The sequence below is a fragment of the Bos taurus genome, chromosome 17 (genome assembly GCF_002263795.3).
Source record: "Bos taurus isolate L1 Dominette 01449 registration number 42190680 breed Hereford chromosome 17, ARS-UCD2.0, whole genome shotgun sequence".
Lineage (NCBI taxonomy): Eukaryota > Metazoa > Chordata > Mammalia > Artiodactyla > Bovidae > Bos > Bos taurus.
In genome coordinates, this window is record NC_037344.1 from 18,331,177 (window position 1) to 18,352,148 (window position 20,972).

At 35.0% G+C, this 20,972-nt stretch overlaps 1 protein-coding gene across 3 annotated transcripts in view; it reads right to left on the minus strand.

Annotated features, from left to right (window-relative positions):
- NAA15 (N-alpha-acetyltransferase 15, NatA auxiliary subunit) overlaps window positions 1-20,972 on the minus strand; it is a 72,816-nt gene that overhangs the window by 26,137 nt on the left and 25,707 nt on the right. For 2 of the 3 annotated variants that reach the window (NM_001191319.1, XM_005217568.5), the window contains exons 2-10: window positions 17,868-17,952; window positions 15,679-15,783; window positions 12,088-12,245; window positions 10,559-10,693; window positions 9,186-9,339; window positions 5,728-5,847; window positions 4,303-4,398; window positions 4,037-4,143; window positions 1,974-2,046 (exon numbers count right to left, since the gene is read on the minus strand). In NM_001191319.1, the coding sequence (NP_001178248.1) occupies window positions 1,974-2,046; window positions 4,037-4,143; window positions 4,303-4,398; window positions 5,728-5,847; window positions 9,186-9,339; window positions 10,559-10,693; window positions 12,088-12,245; window positions 15,679-15,783; window positions 17,868-17,952 (1,033 nt within the window). Of the gene's footprint in view, window positions 1-210; window positions 306-1,973; window positions 2,047-4,036; window positions 4,144-4,302; window positions 4,399-5,727; window positions 5,848-9,185; window positions 9,340-10,558; window positions 10,694-12,087; window positions 12,246-15,678; window positions 15,784-17,867; window positions 17,953-20,972 lie in introns of all 3 variants that reach the window. The other variant, XR_009490951.1, reaches the window with a different exon arrangement.

A 20,972-nucleotide genomic window follows, 5' to 3' on the forward strand; every position in this document is an offset into this window, starting at 1 on the left:
TTCTGTATTTTAGTTCAGTTTTATTTTTATATACTCACAAGAAAATGTGTAAGTTAAATATACAACCCACACATTAAAAAATGCTTTTTAATACAAATTTCTAAAATCTAAAGAACTGTTATTTGCTTTCAAAGAAAGCAACAGATTGCTTATTTTTATCCTAGTAGAAGTAGGATGGCTCAGTGGACAAACAATAGGAGTGGAACTCACCAACTCCCGATCTGATAGATCTGCAACTAAAGTGCTGCATATTCTTGGGCATGTCATTGAACCTCTTCCACATTTGTAAAATATGTAGGAAAATGCTGATAATCAAAGGAACATCATGATGATTAACCAATGAAACCATGGTAACGCCTTCTAAAAAGTACTATTAAAATTCACCTGAGACCTAGAAACAGTGATCAACTCAATAGCAATAAGCACCCCAGGTCCCATATTGGGTTTTCCCACTGTAGGAAACAGGGCTCCTTGGGAAAAACAACCGATTACAGGTCTGCTATGGGCAAGTATACAAGATGAACTAGAATATTTCTTTATACAAAACTGCAAGGAAGCTATCAACTACTACCCTAGTATGTGAAGGTTGGAACCATTTGAAACTGCAATGATTTAAAACATCAAATATGTTTAAAGCCATGAATTCAAAATAATACCTTTATAACACCTTTGAAGGATGCTACTAATAGTCAATTCACTATTTTGAAATTCATTAGTTCAAACTGGTAAAGAACAAAAAAGTAGGACAGGCAAAGGTGAAAAAGCATTTATCTTGCTTTTTCTGTATAACCTGAAATGCTACATTAGCAGATATTAATATTACTAGTTTGTAATTTGTAACAGTTCATGTAACACATGAAATAAACACTTCATGCCTTCTGATCAAAGGACACACCACCACTTGTGGAATAATCTTGCTCATCTCTTTGTCTTTAAAACAAAATGAGGGAAAAAAAAAAAATTTCATCAAACCTGTAGACAGTCAGATCTGTCCATGTGAAGTTTCTGCAATGATGGAAATGTTGTAGATTTGCCCTGTCCAATATGGTAGGCATTAGATTTACAAAGCTATTGAGCAGCACGTGAATGTGACTACTGTGACTAATTAAATTTACTTAATTAAAAAAAATTTAATAGCCCCATGTGACTAATGGCTACCATACTAGACTACATAGCTCTATATTTAACTTACAATGTATAATAAATCCAGAGGACAGAGAAACAACTTGTTAAGCAACACCATATGGGTATATTCAGCAAAAATCAGACTACAGAAAAACTAAACACATACACACACACACACACACACACACACACAACTAATAAATAAATTGCAGGAAAAAAGAAAAAACAGAGGGGAAACTTACAGATTTATAAAATAAAGTTAAAGAGACATATCAACAAAACTCAAAGTAAAGATTTCATCTGGCTCTTCATTCAAATAAACTTCATAAACAAAGAGAAAAAATATTTTTAAGGTACCTGGAAATGTAAGCATGGACATTTCCCTTTGATATTAAGGAAGCATTAATGTTCAAGTATGGTGATGCTATTATGGTTGTGATCTTTAGAATACTGAAATATACATGGATGAAATGATGTGATTTGGGGGATTTGTTTTCTAATAACAAGGGAGTAGAGGAATACCAGTAAGAAATATAGATGAAATAAGGTTGCCCATGAGGTAAAAATTACTGAAGTTGAGTGGTGGGTAAATGGAGGGTCATTATATTATTACATGTAGTTTTGGAGATGTTTTAAGTTCAACATAAAATTTTCAATAAGCTACTGTTATCATCTTCTTATCAAATATTTTCACATAATATACATATTAATGCATCTTAAAGGGAAAAATGTTTAAATATACTAAGCTTATTGACCAAATAATGAACAATACTAACCTTCTGATCAAGAATTTCATAATATAGTAAGATTTTTAAGACTTTTTTAAAACATAAAACTTGAGCACTTACCATTGGGGTTAAATAACCGGCAGCTTTTTAGAGAGGTTTCATAACCTACTACTAATTCTTCTATGATTGCCACCTACAGTACAAACACACAAGCACACTTTAGTAAAAAAAAGAAAAAAGAAAAATTATTATATAGTTACTATGCTTGTGCAAAGCATGTTATTTACTATTAGAGGGCTAAATAAATATTCCAATTCCCTCTCTCTTCTGATTCCACCCCCGGTCTCTCACATACATACCTTTTAACCTATGGATAAAAATTTAAGACTATACACTTTTGAAGGTGTGTTTTAAGGCAAAACTTACAGGATGGACAAAAAGAGGTAATGTTATGGATTATTTTTTTAATCTTGGTTCATTTTTATCTTAATTTACATAAATAATACCCACAGTTAATATCTGCACTTCAGAAATCAAGAATTAAATACTATGTGAAAAGAGAAATTCCACCAATAGATGACAGCATCAAGTCTCAATTTCATCATCCAGGGGAAACCATCAATAAAACAGAAGCATGGAATAGTAGGTGGGTTTCTGAGATCTAGGAGAGTGAGTGGCTGTCCCAGTTCTGGTTTCTCGTGAGTCATGACTATACTACTGACTCCTGGCTTTGTAAGAGATCTGTGAATACTTTTAATTTATAATCCCCTTCTTTGCTTAATCCATCTATAATGAATTTATTACTATAGAAGCTCTCTTAAATGACCTCAACTTAACTGACTCAACATATTAATACCAGCTCTCTCCATTATCTCAAAAAACTGTGGTCACAGCTAGGCTATTCTGAAACATTCATGTTCTTCTGCTCCCATAAAGTGAGCTACATGTTTATGAAGAGTTTTGTTTTCCCAAGCCTGTTTGAATTAGTTGCATTCATTATCATCACTGCAGAGTTTAATCCAATATTACATAAACTTAAGAAATGAGAACAAAAGAAAGAACTGTTTCTGTAAGTTGAATGAATACTGTGTGTGGAAAGACTCAAAAGATAAATTAGGTTGTTTTCTTTTCACCAATCTAGGTTTAAATAAGACAACCATAAAGGGAGAAGTCATAATAATATATATGATTCTACAATCAAGACTGCTTCACAAGCATCACGTTCTCACTCTGCCCAAACCAGAAGAAAAACATTTTATTAATGTGATTTAAGCAAGGAAAAAAAAAGAAAAGTGAAACAGTTGTCAATAAAGCCCATATCCTAGACCTCTCAAGAAAAGACTGGCAAATAAGCACCCTTTCTGTGCACTGGCTTCCCCGGTAGCTCAGTTGGTAAAGAATCCATCTGCAATGCAGGAGACCTGGGTTTGATCCCTGGGTTGAGAAGATCCCCTGGAGAAGGGAAGGCTGCCCACTCCAGTATTCTGGCCCGGAGAATTCCATGGACTGTATAGCCCATGGGGTGGCAGTCGGACACCACTGACCGGCTGACTTTCACTTATGACTTAGACTGTGCTTTAAGTGTTTAGTATGTTTAATCTGTTCCATCTTTGAAGTGTTTTTGTTTTTGTTTTTTTAATCCAGCCAACATGTCTTGTTGTCACTGCACTTAAAATAATCTAAATTAAGATTAAAACACACTTAAACAAGCATTTGAATACTGTATTCATAGCTGAAAGAACAAACTGACTTACTGGGACATTAAACAAATTCTTCTGACAGAATTTTTTTTCTACCAACTAAAAAGGATAAAGATTACTAAGCTAAAACTTAGTTTAGTTTAAAAACAAAAAATTACTTCTGGCTTTCACCCTGAGGAGGGAATAGAGACAATATTGAAGAAATCACTACTGTACCAACTTTTCATACCTGCACTGATTTATTAAAAAGTACAGACCAGAAACAAAAGATAGAAAACAAACAGGTGGTAAATTATTCAGCTAAAGAGAGAAGACAATGAAAAGGAAATAAACAGAAAGCATTTAAAGTCTAAGGGCTAGGAAGACTGTTAGCAGATTCACAAAGTGTGTACTACCTGCATGGGTAATCAAAAACCAATTATCCAAACACCAAGCAAAGAAATCATAGTCAAAAAATAAAACAACCAATGTATTTTGCTTTACCTTTTCTTTATCTTTGTATAACGACCTCAAAGTATTGAAGACTGGTGGACAACCCTTGCTGAAGTTCATCCTTAGGAACTTATCCAAACATTCTTTAAACTTCTCACCTTGGAAGAAAAAAATCTTGTTGACTTAAACATTTACCCAAACAACTCTAACACGGCATACCTTAAAATCTTAATATGCATACTCATATATTTAAAACCGAGGGCAGATATTGTATACCATAATATAATTTCCATTCCTTTGCAATTATTCTCACTTACCAGATAAAAAGTTTAATGGCAGCCTTCTTGGCACTAATCCCCTGGGATATTTAGTCCAGGCCTCCTCATAAATTTTTAGTCGTTCTAACATATTAGCTGCAGACCAAAAAAAATTTTTTCCTTATGTAATTATACATTTTGCTAGAAAATTACAAATTTCTGAAAATATATAAAAATTACCATATTAAACAGAAAATTTGAACATGGGGAAAAATTATCATAATGTAACCACCTAAATATACCAACCATCATTTTAGAATAATTCCTTCTAAAATTTCCACATTTTAACCCACAGTTACATAAAATACATGATTTTCCTTATCCTGTTCTGCTTTAGGTGGCCTTTCAAATTCTGATTCCTTTACTTAGTTCTAAGAAAGGCTCGGTTATTATGTTTCCATAATGGCTTTTCTAATGTTCTCTTCAGCCTCTTCTCTAACATCTTTCCTTTATTTTGGAACTTTGATTTATTACCTATCCTCTATCTTGATTTTTTCATATTTCTTTTATATTTTCTTTTACTTTCAGGTGAGAACTTTCCTTGTTCAATCAGTCTTCCACTTCACTAATTTTCCTCAGGTATGGCCTCTCATATTTAATCTATAAAAACTTTAAGTCCCATCAGTAAGTAGGTTTTGTCATCTCCCAGATTCCATTAGGTCCTTTCTCATAACTGTCCGTATTTCCCCACCTCTCTTCATCATGCACTCTTCTGTGCTCTCTACTCTGCCTTTCACCCGCACTCTTATTTCCATGCTAGTGTTACTACAGAGAATGGCCACTGTTACAAGGTTTCTCTCACATTTATCAATGTACCAGGAATAGTTCACTATCAGTTGTGTAGGAAATTTTGCTTCAAATTGTATCATCCTGGATAAGACTCTTGCCTTTTTGTAGACAGCATGTTTCTGGGACTTGTCCTCACAAGTGGGTCCCATTCATGCGAGAGAATGGTTGGGGGGAAGAGTCTCTGGACCAAGTTTATTTGCGTTCTTCTTCTCACATAGGAAACAGTGCTTCCCTTTCAGCTTGGCGACATTCACTTGCCCTAGCAGGCCACACTCTGCTATAGCCACAGGTTACCACAGAGTTACGCTTCCTTCTTTCCTTTAGGGAAACAGTTCCATTTCTATAAGTTAGCATTTTCCTTTCATATTTCTGACACTGCTATTCATTTGTGAATTTTTAAAACTTGTTTCCAAAACTCTTTTTACAACTATTTCTATGAATTTGTAGTAGAAGAGAGGTTTCAGAAAAACACCTCGCCTGCCATATTAAATGGAAGTTCACAAATGTACTTTTGTATTCAGATTTTGAACCAATTCTTAACCAGTTTTTCTAGTCAGCATTTTCAATGAATTAACACAATGTAAGTTAACAAAAGAAGCAATTAAAGCTTATAAAGTAAATTTTAATCAGTGTTACCTGGCTTAAGTGCCTTTTCCAAGCCTTTGTAATAGGCCCAGTTTTCAGGATTTCTCTCTTGCAATCCTCTGTAAACATCAGCTGCATCTTCCAAACGACATAATTGCAACAGAAGTTCCCCTGATTTAAAAAAAAAAATTGAGTTAACTAAGTATGTTTAACTTTTCCTTAGACTTTCTCTTAAAACCTCTTCAATATTGGGAAGTGGGTTCTCAACTCCCTTCAATAAGACTATTTACAATGTTACAGTATTGTCTCTCCTTTTTTAAAAAGTTCATAAGTAGAAATGTTATCCTCTTCACATCCTCAATTTATTCAGGTATATGTCTAATTCCAGGCTACTTTCTCAAATTGACTGAACACAGTCACTAAGCCATCATCTACTCAGTTACTCCTGACAACATACAGACAATTTGAAAATCTAAACTAATGGCCAGTCCATTACCCTAACCTTGTGATGTTTTAACCAGCTACGAAAAGATTCTGCTCTAGCAGCCCAAATCATGGCCACATTGTCTCTCTTCCAACTAATGAGTATACTCTCTTTTTCATCTACCAACTACGTATCCTGCTTTAAGCTTAACCATCTTGACTTTCTTCCTGTCTCACCAATCCTACCCTTCAATCTTAGAGAAAAACTGTTCCTGTTTCTTCAGGCCTTTCAGCAACCTTTAAAAAGACACTGCTTGTCTTCCCTGGGCTGTATGACCAATCTCATCCGTGAATGACATTAGCAGCCGCAAATATGGTAACTAATCTCAAAACCTAGGCTCCCTGGTTTACCAGTTTTAAGGTCTGTATGATCCCAACTATTCGCTTGCTGCACACCTTCTCATAAAAGAAGCTGCCAGATGAAGGCACTGGGGCACTGGTTTCACTAGAAGCATATTAGCTCCAAACTCACCTAAGCCTCAAACACTGCTCAAGAATCCTTTTCCCTACTTTAATGAGCTCCCATTCACCAAAGGTATTATTTTCAAGCCAAGAATGCATTCTTGCACCCCTTTTTATTATCAGGTAATAAAAATGAACACTTATTGAGTGTGAAAATGACTTTTCAAATGTTTCACATGCATTAACTAATTCAATTCTCAAAGCTCCATGAGATAGGCTACTATTATCTGTGTCATTTTAAAACAAAGAAAATCAGTAAATGCTCCAAGGGTCTCTCAGACAAAGTCAATTGTTAAAGAGTCAGGATGTGAACCCAAGCAATTTGGCTAAAGTAACCCATATTCTTAATGTCTCTATCCTGAGTGGTTCTTACCAGGTGCATTTTTGTCATCCAGGAGACATTTAGCAATACCAGAGGCATTTTCAGTGTCACAACAGGGAAGCGGTGCTACGGTATCTGATATAAGCTACCGATACTGCTAAATATTATGCAACATACAGGAGACTTCAATCTCCAACATCTCAGTCCCAAAATGTCAACAACACCAAAGTTAACAGTCTGCTCTACACTGACGAAAAGACTGCTTTACTAAAAACATAAATAATATCCTGTAACCTTTCTCCCATATGCCACACCCATCCATATTTCCTTCTCATAATCTTTACCCACCTTCTCCTTGTAGAAGGAACTGATTGCATAACAATTAACAATGAAATTTTCTGCCTAACTATGCCAACCACTCACTCCAGGAAATTCCTAAATTATCCTGACCACCTATCACTAACATCAATGCCTTTGTTACTGGAATGCCCAATGATTGATGATTCTACTTTTAGTTGTTCCCTTCTATTCTCTTTATATTCCCTGTCCCCACCACCTGATTCACCATAGATATTCAAAACATATTTTGTGGAATGAACTGATAGCTGTTTCCTATTTCACTGGGAAAATGAAAGCAAGATAAACTTCCAAATTATCCACCACACTGACACACCTACTTGCCCATACACTCCATCATCTCTAATTACTGTGGATGAACTATTCATGTTGTTCTCTAAGGCTAATCCTTCAATTTATCCACTAGATCACATCCCCTCTACTGTATCAAATATTCCATCTCATTATCCGGTGAGCACAATAAATACAATCTGCAAAAATCTTTTGATTCTGCAACCCTTCCACCCATCACTACCCTGGATGTGCTTCCTATACAGCAAAACTACTTGGTTGAGTCATTTATGCAAGCTATCCCTCAACTCCTCTACTAAAATCTCATTGAAATCTACTTGACCTGTTTGGGGTTTTACTACCCTCCTTCCAAATGTTCAGAAAGTCCTTTTGGTAAGGTCATCAGTAACTTCCAAATTGCTAAAATCCATAGGTCAATTCTGAGTCCTTAGCTTGATCTGTCATTCTTCCTCACTAATAAAAGTTATCAAAAGAGTAAAATAAAACAATGTACTTAAGAGTATTTGGAACAATGTCATGTATTTCCACAAAGAAACTGAAGCCCAACCTTGCCCCTCATCATATAGCTGGCTGGTAGACAATGAAGGAACTGAAACTGGTTTTTTAATCTCATCATCTTTCCAATTAGTCAGAAATCTACTCCTTTATAACTAATAGACTGCTCAGGAATGATCAAATCATGTGAAAGTGGCTGTCTTGGATCTAGAGTTCACAAATGAGTTCCAGGCGCCTTGGACTTCCATTTTTTTTCTTGCCAGTAGCATTATTCTCTGCTGAAAAGTTCATCACAGAAGAATAATGGCTAAGTCCACTCTGCACACAGACACCGCACTTCTCCAGTGTTCAACTTCAAAGGCAGTGAGAAATTTGAAACCAACAAACTTCAGCTGCCTGGTCTAACAAAGGCAAAGCAGCATTTCAGAAGGCAAGTCTTAGAAAGTACTCAATTACTTGTTCTTCTTCTTTTGTTTTCCATTATCAGTTCCTGAACTTTTACAACTACAAAGACTCCTTTTTCACAGCCCTCTAATAAATGGTAACACTGGAGATCTTTATTTAAGGATCTACCCATCCTCCTATCATAATCCACACATACAAACCTGAGTTTCTAGTTCATGTTTTCTGTATTCAGAAAGATATTCAGGTAAACCATACAGAAGCCATAAGTATACTGCATACCCATAAGCACTTCAGTGAAGTCTGATTTATCAACATATATTACTGACAATAAAGAAGTCTGTTGTACACATTCAGTTTTGCTAATAAGCAGTTTCTTAGAAACTTAATCTTATCTTTCAAAATTGAGCAAACTGCCTCCTATATTTTAATCAAACTGTAATATTTTCAGATCAGACACTTAAATAAACAATACTGCACTGAGTTACTTCATTCAACAATTTATTGTTCACCATTATTTTTTCCTATAACAACATCTACTGTTTAAATGTTTTTCCTACATTACAAATTATCTGAAGTGCATGAATAAGAAATAGATTTTGTCATCAAAGAGCTATATTATATGCAATGATTTTTCAGGCTTGTTTTCTGTCATAGTTAAATATCAGAATAAATTGCACTCTTAAAAAAAAAATACCTTTGGTTTCTTCTACAGCAAGTTTATCACAAATCTGCTTTTCATAGGTACAAAGATGTTCCAGAGCTTCTCTATAGAGACCTGCTTCACGAAGAACTTGATTCTGATATAAAAGGAGTTCACTATATTCATAATCCACTTTATCAGGGGATGTCTACATATGGATACAAGGAATACTAACAGTGAGAATTTTATTTTCATATTACAAAACTTTTCACACTTAAATACATACAAGCAGTCAAAGGATAATATACGGTTGATAAAACTCATTTTTAAAAATTCCTAAATATCTCTCTAGGAAGCAACTAAAACTGACAATATTAACTTAAAACCCACTGAATAAAATAAGAATCCATAAGTCCTTACATATAATAAATAAATAGGGGAGAAAGGAAAGCTTACTAAAAGTAGAATGTCAAATAAATCTAGAAGGAATAAGAAAAATCACCATTTTGCCACTATCATAGGAATGGCTTATCCAAGGACGAATCATAATCAAGGAATTTCGCTAAAACTAGTGGTGAAAGTCTGATGAGGAAGAGACTACTCATAAAGCCTCACATTATTTATTAAATACAAAAAATAACTGGTTTATAGTGAAGAAACCTGACAGTCACCACCTTAACCAAGAAACCAAACGGATCAGACACCACATGGCTTTTAATGTGGTGAGCGGAGAAGGGCTCAACATCACTTCTGCAGTCTTCTGCCAAAAATACATAACAGTGTCAATACTGAGGAAACATCAAAGAAGTCCAAACTGATGAATATCCTACAAAAGCACTTCCATGACTCTTCAAAACACCAATGTCATGAAATAAAAGAAAGCCTTCGAAACTTCCAGATTAAAAGGGACTATAGGAAAATGATAATTAAATGTGAGGTATGATTCTAAATTGAATCATGGAAATGAAAAAAAAAAAGAAAAAATCCTAGAAAGGATATAAATAGGCCAGTTAGTAAATATTGAATATCGGTTGTGGATTAGATAGTAACAGTCTATCAATGTTAAATTTCCTAATTTTTTGATAATTTATACAATACTATCTATAAGAGTTAACAACTATAGAGATTCTTAGGAAATACCACACAAAAGCATTTTAGGAGTAAAAGAGCATGGTGTCTACAATTACTCTTGAATGTTTTAGGAAAAAATAGCTAAGTACATACAGAGACTATAAACTAAATGTATCAAATATTAACAATTACTTAATGTGAGTGAACTTCTATTATGTTCTTTGTTCTATTCTTGCAACTGTTCTATAAGTTTGAAACTATTTCAAATAAAAAGTCAGTAAATCTGTATACACTTCTCTGTTTTAGTTATACTAAGAATCAGACCTAGTTTACTAGGTCTAACTTCTGGTTGTTACCTGCTGTGTTTTCCTAAATTCTTCTAAAATCTTTGCTGCCATTTCATAGTCTTCTAATAAATGGTAAGCAATAGCATAACCAATCCATGATGCTCTCTGTGCAGGTCGAAGTTGAAGTAACTGATACCTCGTTTCCTTTAAGGGAAAAAAGAACACTTTTTCTTAGGTTTACAAAAAAAGTAAATGCTCCTTGAAGATCATATTAACTCACAACAGTAACACAATGATGGAAATGATAATAAAAAATAGTTTTAAACATCCATATTGTGTAGCTTTATGGAAGCATAAAAGTATTTAATAAGCACAGTGAAGCTTCCAAGATAATCTTAGAAATAATTTTTCTAAAAGTTAAGACATGGTACCCTTTATTACTTACTCATCTACTTACTCTGAGAAGAAAGAATGGAAAAGATAGTCCAAAGGTAAAAAGTTTTTTATAAATGCAGTGCCCAACTACTGAGTTAAGATCTTCAGAAAGCAACTCAGTAGGCACTTCATGGAAGAAAAAAAAAGAGGAACTAAATAAATCTGATTTAATAGACTGATTTTTTTTTTTTTTTTTTGGCTGGGCCATGCGGCAGGCAGAGATCTTAGTTCCCATGCCAAGGATTGAACCCATGACCTCTACAGTGGAAGTGTGGTTTCATAACCACTGGACCACCAGGGAAGTCCCTTAATAGACTGATTTTTAAGGGTTACAATATAGCTATAGTGGTGATCATTTTGCAATGTATAAAAATATCAAAACACTATGTTGTGCACCAAGAACTAATATGGCAGTTAAGGGCAGTTAAACTTCAAAAAAAAAAGCCAAATAACCAACTAACGAAACTCACAGAAGAAGAAATCAGATTTGTGGTTACCAGAGGTGGGAAGGGGGCAGGATGGTGTACTGCATGAAGGTGATAAAAAGGTACACACATCCAATTCCAAGACAAAATTAAGTTCTAGGGATGCAATGTACAAAATGATTAGTATAATTAACATTTCTGTAGGCTATATGTAAAAACTGTTATGAAAGTAAACCTTAGGAGTTCTCATCATCAGGAAAAAATATAATTTTTTTTCTTTTTGTATTATTTTATATCTATATAACATGATGCATGTTCACTAAACTTGTGGTAACATTTCATGATGTAAATCAAATCATTATGATGTACACCTAAAATGTATGCAATACTGTACATTAATTGTATTTGAGTAAACCTGGAAGGAAAAAAATCTCCCCTCACCAATGTAGCTACAAAAACAGAATGTTAGTCTCTATGGAGGTAAAAAGAAGAAATGTGTGTGTGTGTGTTAATTTTTTACTAAATTAACTCAATCTTGTACAGTAATCCAACTGTGCTTCACAGTAAAGTAACTTTTAAATCTGCTTACTCCAGTTACAAACACAACCACTACTGGAGGAAGGAGGCAAATTCAATTAATTTTTTTTAATGGAAAATTTTTTATCAAAAAGTACTCAAAAAAGTTTTAAATACGTTAACAATATTTCCTCATTAGAATAAAAAAAATTCTCTACTTACCCTGTAACCCTCAAGATCTCGCATTTGAATTTGTAATAAAGAAAGGTCCCTTAAGATTTGAAGATTGTCTTTATCCCATTTTAGCGCATTTCTGTAACACTTAATGGCTTCATCATATTTCTTGTCTGACCTCTGGAGAAGGCCATAAACATGCCAACCTAAAGGATTTAGTTAAGGATACAACCTACAAGTCAAGAAATAATATTCCAATAATGTTCTCCAGGAAACTCAGAAAGTTTCAGCTGTTTATAAAATTACAAGCTTAAAAAAGAGATGGAGAAGGCGATGGCACCCCATTTCTGTACTCTTGCCTGGAAAATCCCATGGATGGAGGAGCCTGGTAGGCTGCAGTCCATGGGGTCGCGAAGAGTCGGACACGACTGAGCGACTTCCCTTTCACTTTTCCCTTTCATGCATTGGAGAAGGAAATGCCAACCCACTCCAGTGTTCTTGCCTGGAGAATCCCAGGGAGGGGGGAGCCTGGTAGGCTGCCGTCTATGGGGTCGCACAGAGTCGGACACAACTGAAGTGACTTAGCAGTAGCAAAAAAGAGAAAGAATATAAAATAGTAGTAGCTTGATAACAATGGAAAACAATACAGCTTCTCAAGACAAAGAAAACAGGTCTAGCCTGCCTTATTTTAAATAAGTTAACTTAATCTTACTATGTTTCCTTAATTATAAAATGTAAATAAAGAGAAAGTCCATACAGCAAAGCATAGCAGTATGGTGACAAAATAGAATAACATGTATAAAGTGTTCAGTGGCTGACCCAAATAAATGGCTCAATAGATATTAAGAATTATCTATTTTTGAAAGAGAACAGGTATCCACAACATAGCATGACATACATCAAAACTTCCTAAGTCTAGTAAGAAATACAGGTAAGTAAAATTACAGTAGGTCATACAACTGTACTACAAAGGGGAAAAGTATGTACAGAATCCCACTCTCCTAATACAGGTCTTTTTTCACTTTAGATTTTGATTATTGCAAATCACCCAACCTCCTGCAGTTTCTCTGCTTTCACTCTCACTTGCCAGAGTAATCTTTCTAAAATAAACACAATCAAAAGAAAAAAGTCTATTTCCCTTTCCAGAAAGTTAATATTTCTCTCAGATCAGGTTCAAACTTTCCAATCTGACAACTTTTATAACAAGAACCCTTAATGGAGTCAGGACATGCAGAATGTCTAGGGTGACATGTATAACTAAAAAAATATATATAATGTTATAAATTTTATTTGAAAAATGATCTTTGGTTTTATAATGCAAATCTTCTCAGTTGGAACGTGGCTTTAAAAGCCTGAGATATACTACCCTTCAAAATCTGGCCCTCATAACCTATTTTCTCATTCAGCCCACCCCCATTTTAATAATACCCTATTGTTTGAGGACTTGTTCAACTCTCTTGAGCATTGAAATGCCTTTTAACTGCCTCTAATCTTCACCGGTGGCTCAGTGGTAAAGAATCTGCCTGCCAAGGCAGGAGATACGGGAGATGTGGAAAGATGCCCAAGAGGAAGAAATGGCAATCCATTCCAGCATTCTCGCCTGGCAAATCCCATAGACACCGAAGCCTGGTAGGCTACAGGCCACAGGGTCGCAAAGAGTTGGACACGACTGAACACACAAGCACACATAAATCATCACCTTCTAAAAATCTATCCTCAAAATGTTTAACACTGCTAAAAATTTAAAGAAATTTATGTTCATCAAGAGGAACAGAATTATATAAAGCATGGTAAGTCAACAGAGAACACTACACCAATATTAAAAATGATGGGAAAATAGCTACAACAGCCTTATTAACTAACCCTTTGCTTACCTTTATAGTTTCTGGTTACTCCTAACTCACTTCTGCCTTACTGGATTAGTGATAATTTTTGAACAAGCTTTAACATTTTATGTAATACTTAGAAGTGTTAAGCTTCTATCAAATATCTTCCTGCACTAGGCTCCTAAGATCCTTGAGAGCAAAATCCATTTCTTTTCTTACTTTATATTATTCCAGTGGTTCAGTTCAGTTCAGTTCAGTCGCTTAAGTCATGTCTGACTCTTTCCCATGAATTGTAGCACGCCAGGCCTCCCTGTCCATTACCATCTCCCGGAATTCACTCAAACTCACATCCATCGAGTCGGTGATGGCATCCAGCCATCTCATCCTCTGTCATCCCCTTCTCCTCCTGCCCCCCATCCCTCCCAGCATCAGAGTCTTTTCCAATGAATCAACTCTTCGCATGAGGTGGCCAAAGTACTGGAGTTTCAGCTTTAGCATCAGTCCTTCCAAAGAACACCCAGGACTGATCCCCTTTAGAATGGACTGGTTGGATCTCCTTGCAGTCCAAGGGACTTTCAGAGTCTTCTCCAACACCACACTTCAAAAGCATCGATTCTTCGGCGCTCACCTTTCTTCACAGTCCAACTCTCACATCCATACATGACTATTGGAAAAACCATAGCCTTGACTAGATAGACCTCTGTTGGCAAAGTAATGTCTCTGCTTTTTAATACGTTGTCTAGGTTGGTCATAACTTCCCCTCCAAGAAGTAAGTGTCTTTTAATTTCATGGCTGCAGTCACCATCTGCAGTGATTTTCGAGTTCAAAAAAATAAAGTCTGACACTCTTTCCACTGTTTCCCCATCTATTTCCCATGAGGTGATGGGACCAGATGCCATGATCTTAGTTTTCTGAATGTTGAGCTTTAAGCCAACTTTTTCACTCTCCTCTTTCACTTTCATCAAGAGGCTTTTTAGTTCCTCTTCACTTTCTGCCATAAGGGTGGTGTCATCTGCATATCTGAGGTTATTGCTATTTCTCCCGGCAATCTTGATTCCCGCTTGTGCTTCTTCCAGCCCAGCATTTCTCATCATGTACTCTGCATATAAGTTAACACTTAAAAATTTGTTGTTTCAGCACTTAAAACTGTTAGCCAACAAAACAGGTAAAGAAATATTTGTTTAAAACTATTTAAAAAATAGCAACCCACAATTTTGTCTCTATCTTCCCTTAGACATTTGTACTTGTTCTGACTCTCACACTTCCCTTAATGAAATGAAATTTATCTCATACAGTACTTAGCATTATCAGGGACTATATTAAGCATCATTAAATCTTTACAAGACCACAGTGAAGTGGGTATGATTATTCTCATCTTACACTTGAGGTCTATGCTCTAAGATCACAGTTAAAAAGAAGCTGAGCTGAGATTCAAGCCTAAGTGAAGCATACTCCAAACCCTGGGCTTAATCAGTACACTATACTTGACTTCTAACATGCCTTATCATATATCCTTCTCTAAATTCATGCTATGATGAAACTGGCAGGGTGCCTCTTCTTTAAGTGTGGGAAGAGCTTTCACAGATATTAAAATAGGCAAGTCCCATTTATCTGTAAATAGTTATAATGTTAGGCCATGGTAGGTATACAAAAATGTTTCCTGAATGAAGGCAACTGATGGTACTCAACTGAAGAAAGAATCATCTCTTCTTGAGTTACACAGTACGAGAGATCTAAAACTTCTGACTCTCAAATTGCTGCCTAAACTCAAGCCATCCCAATTCAACCCTTAAATATATCTCAAAAAGGATACACACATGACTCTTCAAGTCATTTCTCAAACCTCTACGAACCAATTCATAAGCTTCTTCCTTTTTCCCCAAACAGTTCAATGTTAATCCTTTCATAGCCAGAGTTTCTATTTAAAAAAAAAAAGAAAGGAACTTAAAGATAACCAACAACAACAAAAAAGGTACTATAATCTCAAAAACAAATGTTACATTATCTTAAGTATTTAAAACTTCAAGGAGATTATTGGGAAAATGTCCAGGCTTTTACAGAATTAAAAAAATTTTTTAATTGACAAATGAAGTAACTACACATTTCTATAATATAGGCCTCCCTAGAACTGTTTTTTAGATAAAAAGATACAAAAATGCATGAATATCTGGTAATGTACATGGTAACAAGACAAAATTATTTTCCATGGGATGATCTAATTAAACCAATCCTTTATCTCTGTGAACCCAAGTTACACAGAAATTAAATTCACTGTTCAATGATTAAAATATATGCATCAATTATCTACATTTCTGATTTTTACAATTTTAAAATGATTCTTTGTGATTATATTAAAAATACAAACTAAAGATGTCAGACATCCACCATTCACAATCCAAAGAGCTGAGGAAAATACTAATTTTCAGAAAGAGAAAAAGCAATACTACTTTTACAATGTATATTCTATGAAACACAAATGAGTATAAAATATTCATTACAGTTACTCTGCCTAACTTTTAGGACTACAAATTAAAATTTATAGAAAAATTAGTTAGGTATAAAAGATAAGGATTAAAGATAGAAAGGAAGAATCAATATTTATAGTAAAATACAGATAAAGAAATGGAAGCAAAAAAAAGAAAAAAGTATGTACTAATCATCATAAATCTGTATAAATTCAAGGAAAAAAGAAGCAAACAAACAAAATATATTTGGCAATTAGCCAAATTAGCAAGGTACCGTAGAAAGTAACACTTTGTTGTTAAACAGATAAAAATCTATTCTTGTAAGAAACTCCTTCAAGTGTTTTCATGAAAATGTAGCTTGTCTGTAAGTTTAGAATAAATCATAACTTATTGCTGTTAAACACTATTGCAATTAAATTATGACACTTCATATGCAACCTGATTTCAGATGTGTTCCAATATGAGGGGAAAGTACACTTTAGAAACAATGAAAGCTGGTTCTATGCTGTACTCAAGCTCTATGGTGTCTATACCACTAAGTTACATTACTGTTACACATACTTTCGGAAAGAATATAAAACAACCTAATATACAACTGGCTAGCATATATATATACACCATGCAGCATGGCACACAGGATCTCAGTTCCCTGATAAGGGACTGAACCTGTGCCCCCTGCAATGAAAGCACGGAGTCAACCACTGGATGTTCAAGGAAGTCCCAAGCAAAACTATTTTTTAAGAAGGAAATGGAGAAAGAAAATTTTACACACTTAATACCCACGGCTTTCTGTCTTTAAACAATGTTATTATAATGAAAGTATGCAAGAGTAAAGAAAGCTAATAGAGAACTATTACTCTCTCTCTTCAATACTAAGAGATCACTATCAAATTAACAAAGAACCATGTTTCCTAACTAACGAATGAGACCTGTGAGAGTTCACTGCTCCTTTGTCTCTTCCGAAGTTGAGCTACAAGCTCTGCCTTTACCCTACAAACGTCTCACTGTCCAGTCTTCTACCCTCACACAGGCCAAAGCTACATAACTTTCACAATATGTATAAATTATGTCTTAAACATGACTGTCTTGAAAAGCTAAGATACAATGCTCTAAATAAGAAGATGCTGGTTCATGAGCAAAGGCCCAAATGGACACTTTCTGAATAAGTTTATTGTAAGGAATAAAATTTCTTCTGCTCAACCAAAGTTGTCAAGCAAAATTTTCTTGTAACCATTTTAAATAAACTTACTTATTAAACTTAAATTAGTATATTTGTTTTACTAGGTTCTTTTGCCCTGCCTATGATGCTAATATTTAAAGCAGAAATAAATCAGAACTCAAGAAGATCATGTTATCCTTTTCTCAACAATAAACTCAATACTAAGTATCTTCCCACAGACATAAGGATAAGGTCCATTCTCTCTGGAAAATAGTCTTGGCATCTGGGAGTAACAGAGCCCAAATAAGTGAAATCAGATAAGTAAGCAGAACCTTCCCTACTTATGCTTACATGCCAGTCTACTACATTTACACTTACCTCCATGCTCAGCAAATTTGGGATTAGAGAGGATTTGTTTACAGAATTTCAATCCATTTCTGTACTGTTTATGTTCATAACACCTCTGTCAAAAGAAAAAAGAAAAAATTTAAGTTTAGTAAAAAATGTAAACTTTAAATTTGGTGCTGCACTTTTGATTCTGTTAAACACAACAAAATGATCTCATGTTACTGCCATATTCTAAATTCCACAAAAATGCCAATTACGCACACACACGGAACTCCCTGGTGGCCTAGTAATTTGGATTTGGCACTTTCACTGCAGTAGCCTGGGTTTAATCCCTGGTTGGGGAACTGAGATCCTACAAGTCACATTCCACATTCAAAATTGAAAAGAAAAAAAAAAACAGTCATACTGAGCAACCAAATTTTTTTTTTTCATATAGACAGTTCAAATACAGAAAGTAAAAGGTAGACAAAGGGACAAAACACACATTAGAAAAAATAAGACAAGCATTAGCGGACTTCAAAAGGTCCAACAAGTGTTAATATAATGTGAAAATTGGGGTGGAGGGTGTAGAAATTATACTTTAAAATAACATTTTCTTTTTAACTGAAGGAAAGAAGTCTCTGAAGCCACAAGAGACAAACAAGTGCATGCAAATTAAAGAAGGGGGGAAAAGAAACACACGTCATAATGAAAATTCTAAGCCAAGAAATAAAGGTCCTTAAAAACTTCCAGAGAGAAAAAAAACAAGTCACATAAAAAGGATATGTAATCAGAACAGCACTGAAGGTTTATTCTAAAGTAAAAACGGTATACTGCTGAAAGTTATAAAATATCTACACAGAGTCTTCAAAATTCAGAATTCCTTACCCAGCTAAATTGTCAATCAAGTATGTAAGTAAATGGACATTTTAAGGCTTCTTAGAAAGTTAAAATTTTATCTTTGCACTCTTCCTTAGGAAGTTATTGAAAGAAATCAAAACAAACAAAAAAGACAACGTGGAACTTAGTAAATAAGTAATCTAATGTAGAAAAAAGAACAACCACTCCAAAATGAAACAGGATTCCAGAGGCCACCATGGAATAGGTTTCTAGCAAAGTCAAAAATGGAACCTGTGTACTTCATAATATGGAAAATATTATTTATAAGCACATGACAGAATACAGGCACATTTGGGGAAAATGACCAATGAGTCTACAGAAAACCAAGTGAATAAGTAAGACAGATTTTAACTCCAGGGAAAATAAAGGCTTGTATAAGAAATTATGGTCTCAGTGTAATATTTGGCTTAATAATAAATAATATACATATAATTATAGAAATGTAAATATTTAGTTCTGATTTATCAAAATACTGTGATATAAGCACAATGACAGAATGAGGAAAAGACAAGTGAGCAAATGTGGTAATGAAGTTCCAAGTTCTCTTTTTCTATAAATGTATCAACATGTGCTTTCATAACAATAATTTTTAAAGCACTGTATTCATTACAGAAAACCTCTGCACCTTAAAGATATGATAATTTATGTCAGAATTTACTGTCCTAAGTTTAAACAAATTTTAGTCTTAATTTTTGAAACAATAACACTCAAAATCTGGCTGAGATAGTTAATGCAAATGATAATAAAATCATAGGAGAAAAATGTGTAGAAACAAAAATGTAAAATTTTACATTCAGCACCAAGAAATCAACTCGTTAAAGCTCAATGCAAAAGCCAACCATAGAGCTGTTCTACAATCAACTATGTACTCACCATCTCTATTTTATTGTTCACATCTCAAACCTAATATACAGTCCAAAACACAACTGATTTTCCCTCCCAAGAATCTATTCTTCATCGTCTTTACCATCTCAAGAGATGCATTTCCTTCAACTCAACCTCATTCAGATGACAAAACAAGAAACCTAATTATCCTCTGTGCTTTCATCCCTGAGACTTCCATCCTCTAATAGATTCATCAGTCCTAGTTTCTCTGCAATAGCTTCCTAACTCTCTGCTTCTCCCACAATCAACAGGCAAGGTGATCTGAGGGATACAAGGGAGGGGAGAGCAGAAACAGTAACTTAACCATACACAGCCAAAGAAACATAAGACTAAGCAACTAAATTTAGTGTTCCTATTCACTCAGCAGAAAGGCTAAAGCAACCTTTTTCTTATAATAAAAGTAAAAGTCATTACAGGACGCTAATTAAAAGCAACACTCATGACTTCTCACTGTTTTCCAGGAACTACATCAAGGGCTTCCCTGGTAGCTCAGTGGGAAAGAATCCTCCTGTCAATGCAGGAGACAAGGGTTCCATTCCTGGGTTGGGAGGGTCCCCTGAAGAAGAAAAGGGCAACCTACTCCAGTATTCTTGCCAGTGAAATCCCAAGGTCAGAGGAGGCTCGTGGGCCAACAGCCCATGGGGTCACAAAAGAGTCGGAAAAGACATACAGACTAAACAACAACAAGAACATACAGACAAAGAACAATTTAAGTACATTGTTCTTAAAACATTTAATTAGCTTTCTACAATTTTATTTCTGTAAAGTGCAGTAAGGAAGTTCCACTTTTGGCCACAGTGAAGTGAGGAGAAATGTGTCCTTTTATCTTAAACAACAAAATGAGACAAAATGCATAAAATAACTGTTGTCAGACACTGGACAAGAGGCAGCACGGGCTGTGAACCATGGAGGCGGGGGAGGGACACGATACACTGGGTAATGTCACTGCTCTACAGATCACAGCACAGGAAGAAGGGTCTGAAACAGCACACGACAGTCCACAGAGATGAAGAGACAAAGACTGAAGTTCAGAGAGGCTGAGCTATTCTGTAGGACAGAGTACTGAAAATGATGGAACTATTAAGAAAAAAAGACATCCCCAAATCTGCATGGGATCCTTCATGCATCTCCTGCCAGAAATTAAAAACCAAGTCAGGGGCAAAATACCTACAGAAGTGCTGGAGGGCTTATCAGTTGAGGCCCTCTCTGAGTCAGTCCCGGTTGAGAGCTCTCTGCACCACATACAGAAATTTTATTAACATTTTAAGTATTATTAAAGCCCAGAGCTGTCATCTTCTAACAGATCTTCCAATCAACAAATTCAACTTTTATCTCACCTTTTGCTTCTTTGCTTATTCAGTGCGTGCATGA